The sequence below is a fragment of the Cynoglossus semilaevis genome, chromosome 17 (assembly GCF_000523025.1).
Source record: "Cynoglossus semilaevis isolate Cse_v1.0 chromosome 17, Cse_v1.0, whole genome shotgun sequence".
NCBI lineage: Eukaryota > Metazoa > Chordata > Actinopteri > Pleuronectiformes > Cynoglossidae > Cynoglossus > Cynoglossus semilaevis.
The window spans coordinates 9,897,604-9,916,374 of NC_024323.1; the positions used below are offsets into that span (position 1 = coordinate 9,897,604).

Sequence of the window (18,771 nt, forward strand, 5' to 3'; positions counted from 1 at the left end):
GGTGATTGATTCCTTAGGCCTGGCTTTGCCTCCATTCCCCGACGTATCGACTTAAAGAATGAATTATAAGAAATTTAAGGCGTAGCTATTCAGCTTCGAGCTGTTTGAAATCCAAAGATGCCGATGGACGCCTGTGGGTACATGATACTACTTCTTACTTCATTTATATTAACAGTACACAGTCCTGAAGGAGTTAATGGTTGTGATGGTTTGCGTCTTTAACAGATTGTTGTGTCATTCTTAAACTACATTAAACCTTGACAATGTGACATACAAGAAAGATCACACACAGATAAAATGGTTAAATACAATATGTTTGTCAGCCATCTTGGATCAGCTATTTGGGTCTTACCAATAACGACTGAAGACTTAGATCTAAGGATGTGTTTGTATTGTTTTTTCCTTGGGTGTGACCATAACTACAAAAATGGAACCACCTCAAGACATAAAAGACGGAAAATCAGCAGTTAGGACTATTAACTCTTTTCGTTTGTGTTACTTTAAAAATCAGGTAAGAAGAAGTTAAATGACTTCCTTCCTGTGTTTTTTTTTTATTTTTTTATTTTTTCAAATCTTCACTGATGGCTACGTCCATTTCCTATATACAGCAATTGTTGTACCTCCATGTTGGTAAAAGAGAACCTCCTTCTTTTGCCTTGTTACATTTCGTGAAAAAAAAAACTTTCTTGCTTCATTTGTCAAGAAACTGATTAGGAAGCTGTCGAGAATTGTGGATAAGTCCAGGCTTAGGAACACATTATTGTTTCCTTTGCTAGTCATTAATCACCGCTGACTGGCGCTCGGACCCCACCCTTGAACCCCAAACCTCTCCGCACATTAACTCCCACTGTGCTAAATTGTTCTGCTCTGACTTCCACCTGCCACCTCCTCCTCCTCCTCTTTCTCACCCAGCAACCTGGCCCTCACTGTCCTAAGGCCCCTGTCACCCCCCCCTTCCTCCCTTCCTCCAGTCTCCTTCACCTCCCACACCTCCACCACCCCACACCAACTCATAGGCCGTAGCCCAGAGACAGGCATATAGACAGGGAGGCAGAAAAAAAACAAAACAAAGTACCACACCCACCCACACTGGTGTCCAGTGTTTATCGGTATGTCATGGAGAATGAGTCCGAGAAGCCTCTGATTGGTCAACTCTTCTCCATGTTGCATCACTATTTTGATCATAATGCAGCTTGGCTCACTGATAATCTGGGGTCAGCGCCTCGAGGTCTTAAAATTGGTGTTTTTTCCTCTAAATCAGCTCCTTTATGCGTCTGTTCCCACTAACCTTCAGTTATGTCTGAGAAGTGGCTGCGCTCCTGCACTGCTCGCCTGAATGTGAAGAATAATAGCCTTTCTATGCAGTGTTTGCTGAATAGAGAGGGAGAAATCATTGCACAGTTTCTTGCTCCTTAGTTACAGATTTTTCTAGCTTCCCAACTGTTGTCAAGAAGAGGACCGTGCCAATTAAGAGAGAATTTGTTGTCTGCACAAACAAGCCGCCAATGCACTGGCGTAAACACAACGTCAGAATGTGATGAAGGAGCCACTGTTATGCAGAGACAGGGAAAAGTCTGCGATGAGCGATTTCAGAAGGTGAATAACATTTTGTTTTTTTTCCTGTGGATCAGACTACCACTCCTACTCACCCTCCCATCCCCTACTTCAACCCCCGTCCTCTGATCCCTCCGGAGGCATTCCATGGTATTTTGCTGCTCTTACAGCGGCTACAGGCCTGTCCATCACCCTGACCTGGGGGAAGAATTCAATTCAGTTGCAGCCAGCGTCCATATTTGCCTTTTCTCATACTCTCTCTCTTTCTCTCTTTCTTTCTCTCTCTCTCTCTCTCTCCTTTTGCCTCTTCTCTTTCTCATTCACTCTCTTGGTCGGCATAGCAACAGGCGTCAGACTCATCAGAGATGGCACTGTTCTGTTCCTCTGACTCCCCATGTCTCTCCTTTCTCCCTGTATAACCCTATTTGCCAACAGTCGGTGGAGACCAATATATCGACATGGTCATGTTTCATCCTATAATTCAGTAATCTGCATTCATTGCAGTTTTAATTTGGTCTCTCTGGTCCAATAACTATCATACACCAAAAACATAATACCGACTAGAGGAGTGCTTGATTTTTCTTTTCGAGTTAGTGTTATTTTACGTTGTTCTGCCAATAAGGACATTATTTTGTTCTTTTGCTGGTTAATGCAGCCTGCGGTGTTAGCAGTTAGCAGCCTGAACTGAAGATATTAAGGCCTGGTCAGTGCTTCCTGCAGCCCTGCTACTATCACTAGCGCTGTTAGCATGCGAAGTTTAAAGTGTGTTGGCTGAAAGCAGCTTCCTCCCTGTTTGAATTTGTTCCCACCTGGTGCCATATTAAAAGCCTAAAGGTTTAATCCTTAAGAGTTCATCTCAAAACCCACCAGGTGGAGTCTCAATCTTTAATGTGGGTGGGTATTAACATTTCCATGCCTGACTGCCCTTCTGCTCTTCTGCCTGTTTGTGTGCCCGGCCGAAGCGTTGAGACTCAGATGGTGACTAGTTACTTTGTAAAAAAAAAACAACAACAAAGTGTTTGAAAAAAAAATAGTTAAAAAATAAATAAAATTGTTGTTAGCATGAGTGGCCTCCCTCATGTGCCGTGTGTGGTGTGCCATCATATGTGAAGATGTGTGTGCGTCCTCAGGTCATGTGTCAGGATTTAAAAGCTTCCACTCCACATCTGCTTCATTCACCATGTGACCCTAACTCCTCTCCGCTCCATGCCATTCCCCTCTTCTTACTCACTCTCTCTTTCCCCGTCTGATAAGAGGCCTGTGTTTCCAGGGCCGTTTGTTTTTTTTTTTTTTTTGGTATTTTTGCACTCTGCTCGCTGATCTTAATGCACTTACAAGTGTGATGGTCACACTCCAGTCCCACACAGACTCTGATTCTGCCTGAGGTTTGCTTCCCATCTTTCATTCCGAGTGTATCAGCTGCAGAGGCTAACTGAGCGTCTACAGGTGGTACACACACACACACACACACACACACACACATACAGGGTCACGTCAAGTCTCCTCAGTGTCAGTTGCCGGTCGGAGTCTGGGTCCAACTTCTTCTGGGTAGCAGCTTAAAAAACAAAAGTATTCCTCCATTCTTTGGTGTGGGAAGTAAAACCTGGAGCAGGACGGAGTGAACTGGGCTGGAGTGAGACCATCACGCTGGTGTGGGGAGTGACTGTGTCCTGTCAGCCTCTGGTTAGTGTTCTGTTCTAATCTGCTGGGCTCCCTTTGTGAACCTGTGGACGGTGCTTCTGTTCTGAGTGCCATGTAAGAAACAAAACGCTTCAGTAAGAAAAAAAAAAGAGGATGTTTTACTTATTATGTATTTTAATTTACCTTAATATTTTTTTGTTTGGTTATTCAAGGGTTTAAAGTTCAAATATCAAACCCTCTACGTGGGGACTTTCCAACCTGCACTCCTTTTAAATGTGATGAAGTCTTTATGTTGGTCTGAACCATGTGTGCCAAATTGTATGTATATTCCTCTGTCAATGCTTTCAATATAAACAGTGCATAAAAAATCTGAAGAACAATTCTGCTTTTGGATGCATTTCCGTCAACTTTAAAAGGAAGTAGGAGTTCCCGGTGTGTCGGATTTGTACTGCATACACTCACAGGTGCTGAGACCATTTTCTACACGGAAAACGTGTTGTTTTTGACTGATTGGAGTCTTGCTCAAACATCGGCCTGCACTGTGCCTGTTCATGCACAAAGCATACCTCAACATGGGGCTCATCCATCAATATTTACATCCTTTTCACTGTGCTTTATCACCTTTTCAAACACAGCCATGTTTAGGAAATGGGCTGGTCATTTGTTGGCTACGGCAGAGGTGGACTGGAAGAAATGAGGCTGGTGTTGACATTAGAACTTTATAGGAAAAGGAAATTACAATTTGATTTGATTCATAGTATCAGTAATCACTGTCCTAACGACTTCTTGTACAGCACTTGTGAATCGTAGCCTGTCCAGCTAGTACATGTTCAAACAAAAGGCAGTCCATCCCAGTACCTTCTATTCCAGAGGCTAACTTGGCTAAGTGCTACGTCGCTCTTCAAACAAGGGCCTTTCAGAGTTCAAGAACTCAGCTGAAATGATGTTAGCATGTCATGTAGCTATGCTACAAAAAAAAAATGTTTTGGAATCAGTTGTACAAAGTAAAAGGTCTGTCCACAAACTTTCACTTCTACTGTCGTCTTCAGTATGCTTGTTGAAGACTACCAATCGTAGCACACTCTTCAAGGGGTGTCCAGTTGTGTTACAGTAGACAAAAAGGTAGAGATGTAGAGCTAGCTTAGGTAGCCTTTAGACTCTAAAGCGTACAATTACAGTTCAAAACTTGTTCGTGGAAGTAAAACTAATATGATCTTGAAGAATATGGATTTTCAGTATTTTCATTCGAGAATCTGGACTTCTCTGGAGTCACTTTCCTCAGTGGTTACAGTAGCCAGAACTGCATTTTTGGTGTTTAAAAAAAAAGAGAGAGACTTCAATTCCAAGAGAGACTAGAGAGCAGTACAGTGTCTTTGTGGATTTCATTTTACACAACAAACAAATCTGTAGACTATATCACAGGAGAGAAGGTGTTTAAACCAGCAAAACATTTGGTTTCATCACAGTTGACAAATGGAAGGCTGTGTTTATTTTACATATAGTCTCTAAGCCCACCAGGTTCAATCCTACTTTCTGTTTTAATAATAATGTCAGTATTAAAATGTAAAAAAAAGTTACATTTACCATTCCAAAAAACATCACTTTTGTCCGATTTTCAGTGTTTGGCTCGTGTTTCTGTTGAGGGAGCAGATGTTTTCTCAGAGTGTTGGCCAACGTCAGACTCAACGTTTCCGCTTTACAGCTGATCTCAGATCAGCCTAGAGTCCTTTCAGTGTCCACTCACCTGCAGGTTGGCTATGACAATCATCCTGCAACCTTTCCTCTCCAGTTACATTCATACCAAGGAAAACACTACTCTGACATCTGGAATTTGATTGCATGCTTGCAACAGCATTTGAAAAACAGATTATTTTTTTTTCTTTTAACATTCCCACTTAGTTCTTCTTTGAGGCGAGATGCTTTTGAGATGAATTCAATCAGTGGGGTGGGTGTTTACTGGGTTTCCTCAGACCAAGCCCTTCTACTCTGGCCTGCAGCCTAACTGCTTTTCCACCATGGTAAAACTATGTTGTACAGCATTTTCAAAAAGTTTCCCAGGCATTTTAGACACCTGAGCAAGGCACTTATAATTCATTGTTTGCAGTATTAGATTTCATAGACTTAACACACATGGTTTTAGAATTAAAACTTGCACTAAAAGACAGTTCGGTTTCAACTGTTATTCATCTTTTCGTCACGGCATGCTTTAGCCTGGGTCCTTCACAGAATCCCATCGTTCAGCTGTGTTTCTCAAATCAGAGTGTTTATTGTGTAAAAAAAAAACCCAAACATCACATGCATTTTCACTCACTCCACCAAACATCTCTGCACAGAACATCACATGCATTTTCACTCACTCCATCGCATGTTCAACAAAAGCGCTAGTGCTGGATCGTTTTCAAACACATTTCCACACGTCCATCCTGAGAACCCAAACAGTCACACCTGCTCCCAGCTGGTGTTTCTCTGTTGTGAAGGTTTTGCAATTTGGCTGTGCTTGTCACGTACAGTAACAGGATCCATTCCACCCAGTGTTGGTGGGTTGGAGTGATGGTGGGCTCAAAAGTGATCCTTCAGTTCGTTAGGGAAATTGCTCCAATGTGAGAAAGCTGCAACTGGTAACCAATGAGGGTCGCAAGATGTGCCCAGTTCAAACCGTTTGAATTTACTTGGGTCACATTTAGACTTCTAGCTTTGTAACCCAAGTAAAGTGAGGTGACGCCCACATGGCACTGATAGCTGGGTCGTTTTAGTCTACCAAAGGAAAAAGAGTGTGCAGTTTGCCATCTCCCACCCTTGTTTATTATTCATGTATAGGCATAATGTCAAGTAGTAGAATGTCCTCCTCGACTTATCAAGTTGCCAAGTAAAGCCAATCCACTGCCCTCTGTGCCACCTGTGTCTTCACCTTCAGCATGGCCAGCTGGTACCTTCATGATACTCTGGGAATGCTTCAGAAACTCACATATTTTCCTGCTATGATTTCCCTATTAGTGTACAGTCAGCAGTGGTAATTTCAAACTAAAAAGTAAAATCCTAGCCAACCAGCTGATTTCTAACCCTCTTCTCTTTCCTTCTTTTTTCGTTGGGTTTCATTTAGTGGTTGCAAACACTCTTCTCGTCTTGACTTTGTTATTTAAACCCTTTGAAAAGATGCTGCTTCTGTGCTTGACTCTGGGTTTACTACGTGGTGCCATGGTGTCCACATGGCCCCTAGAGCTTGTGATGCTTCAGTGTGTGATGTTACCATATGCCTTACATGTTTTCCAGGACTAATAAAAAAGCATAACAAAAAAAATGTCAGGAAATGAACTTTTTATTTCGCTGCTCAATCTTATATATATACATATAAACAGAGGAGGAAATACATGTACAATTTGTCTTAAAACAATGACCTGTGACAACTCCCTTACAAGCTAAAATCAGCAGTTTACACATGGTGCTGTTTTTCAAGGTTACCAGGTAGAATCTGCAGGTCCAACAAACTATTCAAAAGTAAATCATCTAAGTAGTTTTGAAACCTCAAAGCATTTCAGTTCGGTTCTTGGTTCATGTTACATGGCATTTGTAATGATATTTTGAGCAGGTTGAACACAATCTAAATCAGGGATCTTCAATGTTTTTTGTTTTGTTTTGAACGACTAAAGTGTCCGATCAAACCAATGTCTCTCGACCCCAGTCTATCCACAGACCCCATTTGGGGAAATCCTAACAGTTTAACTTTGTAATTTCTGTTCAGATAGTAATACTCTCTCTATGTTGGAGAGTACCCAAACACTGAGAGTCCTTAAAAAACAATCACATTTTATCCTTTAAAGTTCATTAAACAACAATTTACTGTATGAAATGTCTGTACAAAGTATAAAATTATATTTGTGGTGTTTAGCATAAATGTTAGGAATGTTTAAAAAAGATCAAGGCAGGACTTAGACCTTCATTTTGGAAAACAAAAATCCAATATCTCTGCCTTCATCTGAAGAACAGCCAACACTCTACTCGAAACATTTAAAGAACAGCAATTTTATAAATAAAGCAAGCAAGAAAGTATGAACTCCGGATTATTTTCGGAAAATGGTGGGTTGCTCGCCAATCCCAAGGGAGTTCAAAACCTCAGACAAACGATTTAAGTACGAAGAATCTGGATAACCATTGCTGTCGGGGAGATACACAAAGAAAAGAAATGTTAAATTTAAAAACACACATTGTGATGTTCATATAGATGTGATTCCCACTGATTCCACTCACCCTGATTTCCCACCATGTAGGCTGGTCTTGTGTGGAATGCTGTCCCAAGTGACCTTGGCCTTTGAGTCTCTGTAGGTCACAGTGAAGACAAGTCCCTGCCTGAAGGCTTTCTCCAGCCTGGGCAGAAGCTTCCTTGCCTTTTCGCAGTCAGGAAGGAAGGCTTCGAAAACACCCCCTTGAAATGGTTTTCCTGGAGATGGGTGATCACTCTGGTCGGGTAGATGAAAATAAAGTTATAAACACCCCATGTTACTACGGCCCTGCCCAAGAACATTCACAGTCACAATATCTAAGCAGTTTGTGATAGTGTTGAGATCACTAACTAACAGTAGTGTTAAATAAAAGATGACTCAATACTAATGAAAAGTTAGTAAGCAATTAATAAAGGACAAAATATGTGTAAGTGAGAAAATAATACGACGTAGGACAACCAAAAGTTGTGCTATGAACATGCTAATGCTAGCTAACATAATTAAAACTGTCATGTACAGTACAAATTACATGAAATTTAGCAACCATGGCTAAATCAGAAAGATATGTTATAAAACATATGTTTTTAAAATACCATAGTGTATAAAGTAAAATGGTTAAAAGATAAATAAGAATATAGTATAGCAAAAATGTTACCATAGAGAAAGCTAATGTTAGCCATGTTGAAACTATAAAATTGCCATGGAAATTATTTAAATATATATATATATATATATATATATATATTTAAGAAGGATTTCAGCCACAGAAATGCTGATTCTAATACTACCACTGGTTAGTTAAAATAATAAATAATACATTATATATACTAGTCATTGTATGGGAATTTAATTAATCTGCAATAAGTACAGACTTTGTGGCGACATGTCTAAATATTCCCCTGAGGGTCAGTCAGAGCTTTTAACTGTTTTTATGTGGCAACCAGGATGAAAGTTTTCCAAGTCACATCCAACTTGAACTGAATTTAATTCCAAATTTTTGTTAAATTCATTTTAGTGGAATAGACCATCCTCACTTTTTAATAAAGGTTTGAAAACATGCCCTAATGTGCAGCGTGTAAAGACAAAGAGCAGCTGTATCACGCAGACATAAACCGGTGTACACTGACCGCACATGCATTTCCTCACTACATCGTGTTGTTTCTAAATGGTTAAATCCCAATCGCTGCACTTTGTGAAAGGTTTCTTCTCAATCAGCTCATATTGAGGATATCTCACGAGAACATCACTCACCCCTTGGATACCATCTGGAATGCAGTAAGTGATCTTGATAGCCGGGTCCTTGCTGTGACCAGGGATGCTAAAATTGAGTTTGTTGTGGCTCATTTTGCCCTGGATGCCCCACGGCGTTGGATCTGTTTCATGACACACTCTACAGTGGACGTGCACCAGGTCCAGGCATTCTGCGCACAGGACAGCCCCACACTGCGTTCTCACCACTGACGGCCCATTGTTCCCACACACACAGATGTCTCGCACGTTATGCTGAGCCGTCTTGGACTCCAGTGGGATATCCCATGTCTCTCCTTGCCTGTGCTGGACGCCGTCCTTGAGGACAGGGTGTGGGCTTCTTTCTTTCTTTCCAGCTTTATCTGGACTGACAACTGCTGACCCCACTCCATTCCCACGCTTCAAACTTTTACCATTTTCTGCTGGACAGTGCTGGACATGTATATCTTGCTTATGTCCATCTATCTCCAATGTCCCAGGGACTTTTATTTTCTCCCTGATGACAGGGTCCTTCCTCAGTAACTGCTGGTTGATTTGGCCATTCAAATGTTCTGTTTCCTCACGTTCACAGCCAAAACCCCAGCTCACTGCTCTGTCAGCACTGTCGAGCTGCAGAAGAGTATCTTCTTCCTCATTACTCTGTAAAAAGGTGGAGGGATTCCTGTTGAAGGGGGGATCACTGGCGTCCCGTTGTGTCATAGAATTTCCTGTGAAGACCTCCTTAAGTGTGGCAGCAACCTTAGAGCAGAGCTCTTTTGGACCCATTAGGAATAAGACATTTTTAAAAACCTGCACAGTGACCTTCTTGAAGCGACTGCACACCTCAGCGCAACAGGCTCGCAGAGTGTCGTCTGCCGGATCGGTGACACCCAGCTGTGACAGCTTCAACTCCTGCACAGAGAAGTCAACGCGCACAGAGTCCAGCAGCTTCTGGAGCTCCAGTTGACAGGAGGTCACTCTGAAAGGCTGTGAGCCGCTCAGAGTGACGACCTGCTCTCTGGTTATATCTGAGTGTCTGTCTTTCATCTGGACATCAGAGGTCAGGGTATCCAGCCGGAATTTGTAGGCTTCTTTAATGTACTGCCACAGTAGGTGTGGAACTGTGATCTCCGCATTATACACACTGTCACTAGATTTTGGGACGCTGAAGCTGGAAGACCTGGCTCTGTCTTTGACCGCGGTCCTGCTGCTGTCGTCCTGCGTCTTCTGAATCAAAACCTGTGCCATCTGCTGAGATGTTCCCGAGAAACTGCTCGCTCGTTTCAAGGAAGTTCCCGACCCTGATGTTGAGAGCTTGGGTTGTTCTGACATACTGGAATGAGTATTGCTGAGAGATAACGTCAAATGCTTTTGCTGATTGTCCATCACATCTGAGGTTTGTGTTTTATTCTGTGTGAAGGAATTCACTGAGTCTTCATTTTTAAACAAGATGTCGACTCCAGTGTTTTGGGATTCTGCTCTGGAGAACCTCTCTCCTAAAATCGACGCCTTTTCTATCAAAGAATCCCGTCCCAACGTTGGCCCGGCGTATGTTTGTCTACCAGAAGATTGAAACCTTTGGGAGATTAGGTCGGCTGGTCGACTGGCTAATGTCGCCAGTCCCGAATCCTTGAATCGAGCTGCTAGTTTACACCTTCTGGTTCCATCACCGGCCGTCTCATGCTCGTCAGTACTCGGAGGACGGTCCGTCCCATCATTCGGACAGCTTTCGGCAGAGGGCGCTCTCACATTCTGGGCCGGGCTAGTATCTTGTGTAGTATGTTTAAGTAGACTGGCTACACTCTCTTTTTTAGCATTTAGTTTGCCATGGTCCATGAGAAGGATCTGCTTGGCTTCTGAAACATCACTACTGCTGCCAATGATGTAAATGTTTTCTGCATCTTCGTTTAGGAGAAGTTTCGGCAGTTGAGCGGCTAAGCTTTCTTTTGCTCTTTGAAGGTCTTTTCTTGACGGCAGTTTACTCTTAGGGAATTGGATTTGACGGATCCTGGTTTCGTTTTCCTGGTACAGCCTTCTAATGGCCTTCTGTGCCATCTCCAGTCTCTGCAGGTCTTGGCCACTCTCCCTCACGTCTGGTAGTACTTGAAGAAACAAAGTAGTCAATCCCTGGTTTGTCACATCCTCCACTTCCACACCATTCTGACTGAGAATCTTCTGGAATTCTTTTTGATAGTTTTTCTTCAGGTACTGGAACATGCCAGCATCCACAATCATTGATTCAAAGTCCTCCACTGTAGTCTTAGGAGGCCCAGAGGACCGAACATCCGGACCCTGAACCTGACTGCTGCCTTCGGCACCGTGACCCAGAAACCTGGTGGTACGGTGTGTGGTTTTGCTGTAATCATTTGTTAGCCTTTCGTCTTTGTGTTTATGAGGTTTCCTGCTGCGGTTCTCTGAGCCCTGGGTAACAGACACCTTTGAGGCCTGATCAGACCTGAGATCAATGAAGTCTGACGGATATGACCCATTTTCCATAGGCTGAAGGCCTTCACAAGAACCAAGCAAATGAGCCAAGGCAGCCTGGACATTGGAGTAGGTGCCGTTCAATGTGCAGAATCCTTCGGTGGTGAAGTTTGTCTGCACATTGGGGTGACTCTCTTGGAGTCTCGTTAAAGACAACAACCCGCCCGGGAGCTGCGTGTAGTTGATGGTTGCTGATAAACTCAAAACGACCTAAAACAGTGGGAGATAAACAACATGTTATTGTTTGTCTGATATTTGGACATAGTCTACGATTAAGAAAGAAAGCTCAAAACTGCTAGCTAACAAGATGTAGCCAGTCAGTGTGTATTTGCACATTTGATCATTTTATACATTCAATTTTAATACCTCGTCTGGGTTGAGGTTTCCGTGATGTTCTCTCAACGTGAGTGTATGCTTCCTGCCATCCACTTCCAGAACATGCTGCCGGTGCTGAAGGACTCTCTGTGCCACTGTGTGACATCAGGAGGGAAATCAATATATGAAGCACTCTGACTACAAGCCTTTAGCACTGACCACTCCGCTGAGTTGCATGTGAGGTCAGTGGAGCTCGGTGTAAATCACTGGTAACAGCCAACATAGTGCAGTAATTCATTATTACTTTGGAATGAGTTGTGGGCAAAGAGACAGTGAGGTTTACTGAAAACCACAGTTGAAGAGCTGGACATAAGTGTGCAGTTGAAAAAGTTCCACGGTGTTTGTGATATGTCCATTTAATTAAAAAGCTCTGCTCACCTTCTGTTCTAACTATGCTGTATTAAGACTGTGGTTGTGTTAACTATGCCGAACTTAAAATATTATTTAATCCTTAGTTTTTAATATTTTTTATTTCTTTTATTAGGTTTAAGGATATATTGTCTGATGTGATGACAGAGTCAGCTTCAGGAATTTTTGTTAAATGGAGAAAGATTTTCTTTGTTTTTAGCACTTAATTAGCCTTCCGGAATGAGACGAAAGTAAAACTAGCTGTAGGCTTTTCCCTGCTTGGTGTCCTCATTGTGGTTTGGGTTGACCTCACACCAAAACACTGCATAACATATCATTTTTCACAGAGCTATGTCACCTTTACAAAGACGCATTCACGTTCACTGTATATTTATTAGGATCCAACCCTAAGATATATATATATATATATATATATATATATATATATATATATGTGTGTGTGTGTGTGTGTGTGTATATATATACACACACATATATATATATATATAGGAGGTTGTGAGTCATAAGAATAAAACTAACTTCATGATTTTGATGTGAGAACCTGGGTTTTTAAATACAAGTAATTTTTAATTTTTAAGTCTATTCTGAGTTTGTCTCAAACTTCTGCACCGTAATAGAGCACTGCACCATAGTGTTGTTAATTTGTTGTTAATAAGATATTCCACATTGTACTATGATACTTGCTTTTATTGAACTGTGTATATTGGAGAGTTTTCTTCAAATGACACTGCTGGGAAATTTTGCAATCATGACAGCAAAATGATTAGTATGCACTCTGTTCAACTATCCTGACCTTCATTTTCCTCGAAGGCGATGAGAGCAGAAGCAGGTGACGCCTGGACAATGTTGATAGACTGAATTTCCCCTCCTCCATTTCTTTTTCTCAGGAAGTGGATAAGAAGCTTGTCTCTCAGTCTATCATGGTTCATGTCTGTGGGCAGACCACAGACCCTTATGGTCCTGTTTGGCTCTGCCATCTGCTGGGAGACCACAGTCACTGCTGTGAGGGCACAAAACTCTAAACAGCACAAGCACCTCAGGGGAGAGTGAAAATGAGTGTGAACACTGACTGTTATCACGGTTATGCTTACACACGTTACACCTGAATGAAGCGTTAACGTGGTCAACGCTACAATCAGGCAGCCATTCAAAGACCCCACCCTTTAAAACAGTGAGAAATACATATTTGATAGTAACGCGCCCTCTACTGGGGGTGCTAAGCTAGTAGGTTTGTGAGTTTGTATATGTATTAAACAATTTACAACTACTAAATAATTCATTTTGTAAGTGTTATTATTGTTGTTATTACTATTACTTTTATTATTATTATTATGTACTAGTAGTAGTAGTAGTATTTGCTCCTATTTTAAAATAACAAAATTGCATTTAAGAATTATGGCTCTATTTGAGTGTGAAAATCTAAATTTAGTTTCGTTTTAACTGCTGCAACAGCTGCATTCTGAGCCCTTTGTAATGTGTTACTATGTTGAACACCTTTGTTTTTGCAGTGGTTTATATACCAACGCAGTGATATTTGTGTGGTTTTTACAAATGTCACATGTGCAACAATGTGTACAGATTCTGAGGTTTATATAGATATGACCTCCACAAACACACAGAAAACAAATACACACGCGCGCGCACACACAAAGCTCACGTTGTCTTGATAACAATAAACAAATGAACTTGCTCCCAATGAGTCTGATACCGATCGATGTCTAACCGAACCATCGATAACGATCCTGAGCTCAAATCTACAGCCAACTTAAACGTATATAACAAATACGACTTTTTATCTTTTGGTGAAGGACTTCAGGAAATGTAAGTACATCTATAGGAGGGTTGAGTGACAAGGAAGTGGAAACCAAAACTCGTCTAAATCAGTTCATCTGTCGACGGATCGCAAACGTGGACGAGACGCTCTTACAGTCCGTCGCTACGTGCACATACATTAGTAACCGTCACTGACCTTGAGAGCTGGACGAGCGTCTTATGTCCAGATTTGAAAAACCGTCACACAGTACAAGCCACGGGAGGAAAAGTGAAACTACTACAAGCTATGTGTTTCTTAGTATCTATGCCAGGGGGCGACAAAGTTACACTTAACCTGTTGATTTCCATTTCCTGCCATTACACGGTAACTACAGTTCACTTTTCAATATTTCATTGTCTTTGGTCCACTCCGTTATACAAATGGTAATATGGAGGAAGCCATACACATTATTATGCTAAGTTAAGGATGTGATGATAATATATCCAAAATACAACTTAAAATGTGCATTATTTTTGCCCTCAATGTGGACATAAAAAAGACTCAAACCTGCTTAAATGTCCCATTTTCCGCAGCGCATGTATTTAATATATTACACACATATAAATACAGATTGCAGGAATCACCTATCAAACATATCTTCTGGTATTGTCTTAATATCGAAGTTTAATCATCGTATAAATATGGAGTACATGTACCGTGTATGGCGTTTTTCAGGGTATATTGTCTTTAATAAACGTCTGGGGGGAGTCATATCTCACACTACGTTGTGTTCTACTCAAAAACACAACAGAGCAAGAAGAGACCCAGCTTGTGTCCAATCAGAAGCTCTTTTACTTCATCTTCTGCACAGGCGCAGAAGCTACATGTGTGAAACGTCGTGTGCGGTGGAGGTCACATACGTCTGAAAGAAAACCAGGTGAGTTAAGGCTGGTAGAGTAAAATAAATACTTTGATTGTCCAAATTTGTGTGGCTCTAACATAAAAACCGCGTTAACATTTAGTGCGAGTGTAACTTAGAACGGCATGTTGCGTCACGGATGTAGAGTTAAAACCATCTGTCAGCTAAGCCAACATGTCACCCGGCGTGCTAGTTTTTTTGGCAAACACGTGATTTGTTTTCCCTTTATCTAAACGTTCCATCTTGTTATTTTTTACTTGGATTCAGTGTGTTTTGCTGTATTAGGACTGTGCTGCCTGGATTCGAGCTGCTGCAGTTTAGTTCGCTGCATGGCTAACGCTAGACAGCTAGCTAACACCATTTGCCTTGGCATCAGTCAACCCGAAGGGCAGAACATTTTTTGTGAAAAATGGGGTCGGGGTTACATGGCTTTATAAATTGTTTATCGCCCTTTATGTCAGTGATATTAAAGTGGACAAGTGCTGGTTTACGTGCATGTTAAGTATTTGTCTCCTGTGTATTTTAACTCCACAGTAGGTGGCTGTCATGGCAAAGCTGTTTGAGTCTATTGGGAAGTTGGGGCTGGCCCTCGCTGTTGGTGGAGGGATTGTTAACTCCGCCCTTTTCAATGGTAAGTCATTAATAAACGTCTTACTCTTCAAGATTAAAATCCTGATTTGTTGTTTGCCTCAGACAGAGCATGTGGTTGAACTAGTGGTTATGATATAAAATGATGATTCATTTGGGTTTCACCTTTATCTGCTCCTGATCTCATGGGTCACTACCACAGGTTAACCCAGTACATTCTGAAAATGTTATACACATGCATGTAACCAAATTATGGGCTGTGGTTGATGCGATTGGCCCTCATACTTAATTTTTAGAATGTGTATTTATTCCATTATTTGGTTATAACATTATCAAGTCTACAATCTTAAATCAAGCATTCTTTTAATAGAGGTTGTATAATTAAAATTTTTTTTTAAAACAATAGACCCATGAACTATGTACTGACACTAACACCTTGTGTTGTATTAAAATTCCTCAATGTGATGACAGTCTTTCAACTTTCCCTGTCTTTCCACAGTTGATGCAGGACACCAAGCTGTGATATTCAACAGATTCAAAGGAGTGCAGGATGACGTAGTTGGTGAAGGCACCCACTTCCTTATTCCATGGGTTCAGAAGCCAATTATCTTTGACTGCCGCTCTCGCCCACGAAATGTGCCTGTCATCACTGGCAGTAAAGGTACATTTTGTTAAATAAAATGTAAAATAAAAAAATACTTGGATTTGTATTCTTTTGTCAGCATACATGTTGGCAGCAGATCCTGGTACATGATGTGCATAAGAAAATATTTGGATGTATGATACTTGATTGACGTTTGAACGTTGACCCCCACAGATCTGCAGAATGTCAACATCACACTGCGTATTCTCTTCCGTCCCATGACCAAGCAGCTTCCTCGAATCTTCACCAGTATTGGTGAGGACTACGATGAGCGCGTGCTGCCCTCCATCACCACAGAGGTCCTCAAAGCTGTGGTGGTGAGTTTCAAAATAATGGAGAGATCCCTATATTTGTTGGTGTGTTTAAATGAGCCGGTTAACCAATTCTGAAAATGTGTCTGCCAGGCTCGTTTTGACGCTGGTGAGCTCATCACACAAAGAGAACTGGTGTCTCGACAGGTCAGCGAGGACCTGACAGAAAGAGCCTCAACATTTGGCCTCATCTTGGATGATGTTTCACTGGTAAGAAGCAGCAGACACAGTGGGCAGTGACAACTACTTTGAATTGTTTCAATTTGAACTGGTTACATAATCGCAATGTGTTCCTTCAGACACACCTGACCTTTGGCAAAGAATTCACAGAGGCCGTAGAGATGAAGCAGGTGGCCCAGCAGGAGGCAGAAAGGGCCCGATTTGTAGTAGAAAAGGTATTCTTTTTTAAATGCTTTTCTCAACTTTGCTTGTTTTGTTTTTTTTGGAACAAGGCATAATTTGTGTCACCCTTGTATCCTTTTAGGCAGAGCAGCAGAAGCAGGCTGCTGTCATCTCAGCAGAGGGTGATTCCCAAGCTGCCTTGCTCATTGCCAACTCACTCATGGAGGCTGGGGATGGTCTGGTGGAGCTGCGAAAGCTGGAGGCAGCCGAGGACATCGCTTTCCAACTCTCCCGCTCCCGTAACATCACCTACCTTCCCTCAGGGCAGGGCACCTTGCTGCAGCTGCCACAGTAATAATTTTTCACCAAAGGTTCGCCCCACTTTTGCTGTCTCCACCTGCTAAATGGGCCGTTGAAGGAGGAGTTGGAGGACTCAGTAATGAACTTTCTAACTTCACACACATTCCTCCACTCTTTCTAACCAACTCTGAACTGAGCTCTGTTCATCAGCATGGTGGGAGTTAAAGTAACTGACGGACACAGTTTTGAAGTTCATCTGCGTGTATTGAAGTGAAGAGGAGCCAATTGTTTCCAGTATGTTGTTCCCCTCCCCATATATTCACATTTTTTTTGAAAGAATTGATGACGCAGTACTTACTAAAGATTGTGCTTACTCTATTGTTTTAAATGCAACGCACTGAATCAGATAAAAAAACAACTGATTTCATGTAGGTGATTCCTATAAACAAGTTGTGTGATTAATAAACTATCACTCTGTTCAGCTGGAACATCTCTTTGGCTAACAACAATAAACAATATTGGTGTATGACTGGTTGTTTGTGGCTTTGAGATATGGATTCAGATTAAAATGTTCAAAATAATTTTGCCTTCTCTACTACTGTCACTGTGTCCTTGAAATTGTATGAAAATCATAATAAGCATCAGTTCTATAATTATTTAAATAATTTAAAACTTTCCAGTTCAACTGGAAAGCTTCAGGTGGTTTCTTGAGTTGTAATTCTAGTTATCACCACACGAGGATGCTGTTGTTACAGTATAAAGTGGCACGTAGTGTACGGTTGCATCATTTGACATTGCTCTCTTATGTTTAAATATACGTTTCAACTACTTTGAGGTACTGTATGCATTGTAGCATCTAATTATCTAATGTGTGACCAATTTTATTTTCTTTATTTGAAATTTAAATGAGCTATATGTCTGAAAGTGATTGTGAAAAATTGAATGTAAGTGAACCTGTGACTCACTGGCAGCCTGTCCACCCTGCCGTCGGCTGTGAATGACACCAGCTCCCTCTCCACCACTTAAAACAGGAATAAATAGAAGATGTGGGAGAGGTGGGTGTTTCGCTCCGATAAAATGTTTGTAAGACATTTAACGTTAAGGGTCAAATTGATCAAAAGTGGAATTTTTTAATCATAATTCTGAGTTATAAAGGAGAGGAAAAGCAAGGTTTGCACGAATAAAGATGCCTGCCGGATGTGTATTGTAAGTCCAGTCTGACACACAGTGACGTATACTTCTTCTTAGAATTCCAACACTAAATAGCTTCGCACCATGCCTTTATTTATTTAATTTCTCAGCTAGGGTAATATTTTTCCCCACAAACACTGGAGCCGGAGTGGGCCCCTTCTTCACCCTGGGAATTTCATCCCCAAACCCGACCCACTTTGCTATGGGGTGTATATACTGGATCTATAATATGTCGATAATGAAATACAATAAAATCTGGTTTAAAATTGAATTTAAATGTGGAACACGGTAAATTGTACGCTTGACGCAGTAGGTGGCAGTGATGTTACTTAATGCAGACCTCTAGGTTGGCTTAAGCTGAACAGAAAAATACAACACTACAAAAACAGACGCCAGGATTTATTGCAACTGTGATTCATGGGGAAGTCACGGGTGAGTTTGAACGGGGGATGATAGTGGTAGTCCGTAACGCAGGCTGCAGCAGCTAACAAACTGTGCAGATCTTGGGATTTTCCAAAACCACCGTCTCTCGGGTTTACCGCGAATGGTATAAATGTCATAAGACGTGCAGTCAGCGGGGGACCGGCCGGCCCACTTTGCTATGCAGGAGAAATTTAAATAAATGAAGCAGCAGCTAGCTCCTACAATGCCTTTTTATTGGGTATAAGTTAACAGAAAACACTTCACTTTCACAATGATTAAATTAAAATCAGATAAATATTTTAAAGGTAAAAAAATCTGATAAAGAATAAAATGTATTTATCTTTGTACATGAACAGTCATTTGAAATCAAAATATAATTTGTCTTCCCAACAGGTTATTGTTATGTTTACACTAAACTCTTAAGTAGCTACACG

General features: G+C 41.4%; 2 protein-coding genes across 3 annotated transcripts; one reads left to right on the forward strand and one right to left on the reverse strand.

Moving 5' to 3' along the window:
* Positions 1-6,374: 6,374 nt before the first annotated feature.
* On the reverse strand, positions 6,375-13,978 carry LOC103393141 (uncharacterized). 2 transcript variants are annotated; one of them, XM_008330003.3, is made up of 6 exons: positions 13,837-13,978; positions 12,661-12,844; positions 11,490-11,593; positions 8,664-11,333; positions 7,441-7,649; positions 6,375-7,347 (listed from the first exon to the last, which is right to left on the reverse strand). In XM_008330003.3, exons 2-6 carry the CDS (start codon positions 12,842-12,844, stop codon positions 7,254-7,256), a joined length of 3,261 nt encoding a protein of 1,086 aa, XP_008328225.1. In that variant the 5' UTR covers positions 13,837-13,978; the 3' UTR covers positions 6,375-7,253. The 2 variants fall into 2 exon arrangements, with proteins under 2 accessions (XP_008328225.1, XP_016896075.1); XM_017040586.2 differs by having other exon boundaries at positions 12,661-12,847.
* phb (prohibitin) lies at positions 13,576-17,304 on the forward strand. Its single transcript, XM_008329990.3, has 8 exons — positions 13,576-13,688; positions 14,432-14,557; positions 15,074-15,170; positions 15,627-15,788; positions 15,945-16,087; positions 16,175-16,291; positions 16,381-16,476; positions 16,566-17,304. Exons 3-8 carry the CDS (start codon positions 15,086-15,088, stop codon positions 16,776-16,778), a joined length of 816 nt encoding a protein of 271 aa, XP_008328212.1. The 5' UTR covers positions 13,576-13,688; positions 14,432-14,557; positions 15,074-15,085; the 3' UTR covers positions 16,779-17,304.
* The last annotated feature ends 1,467 nt before the right edge of the window (positions 17,305-18,771 follow it).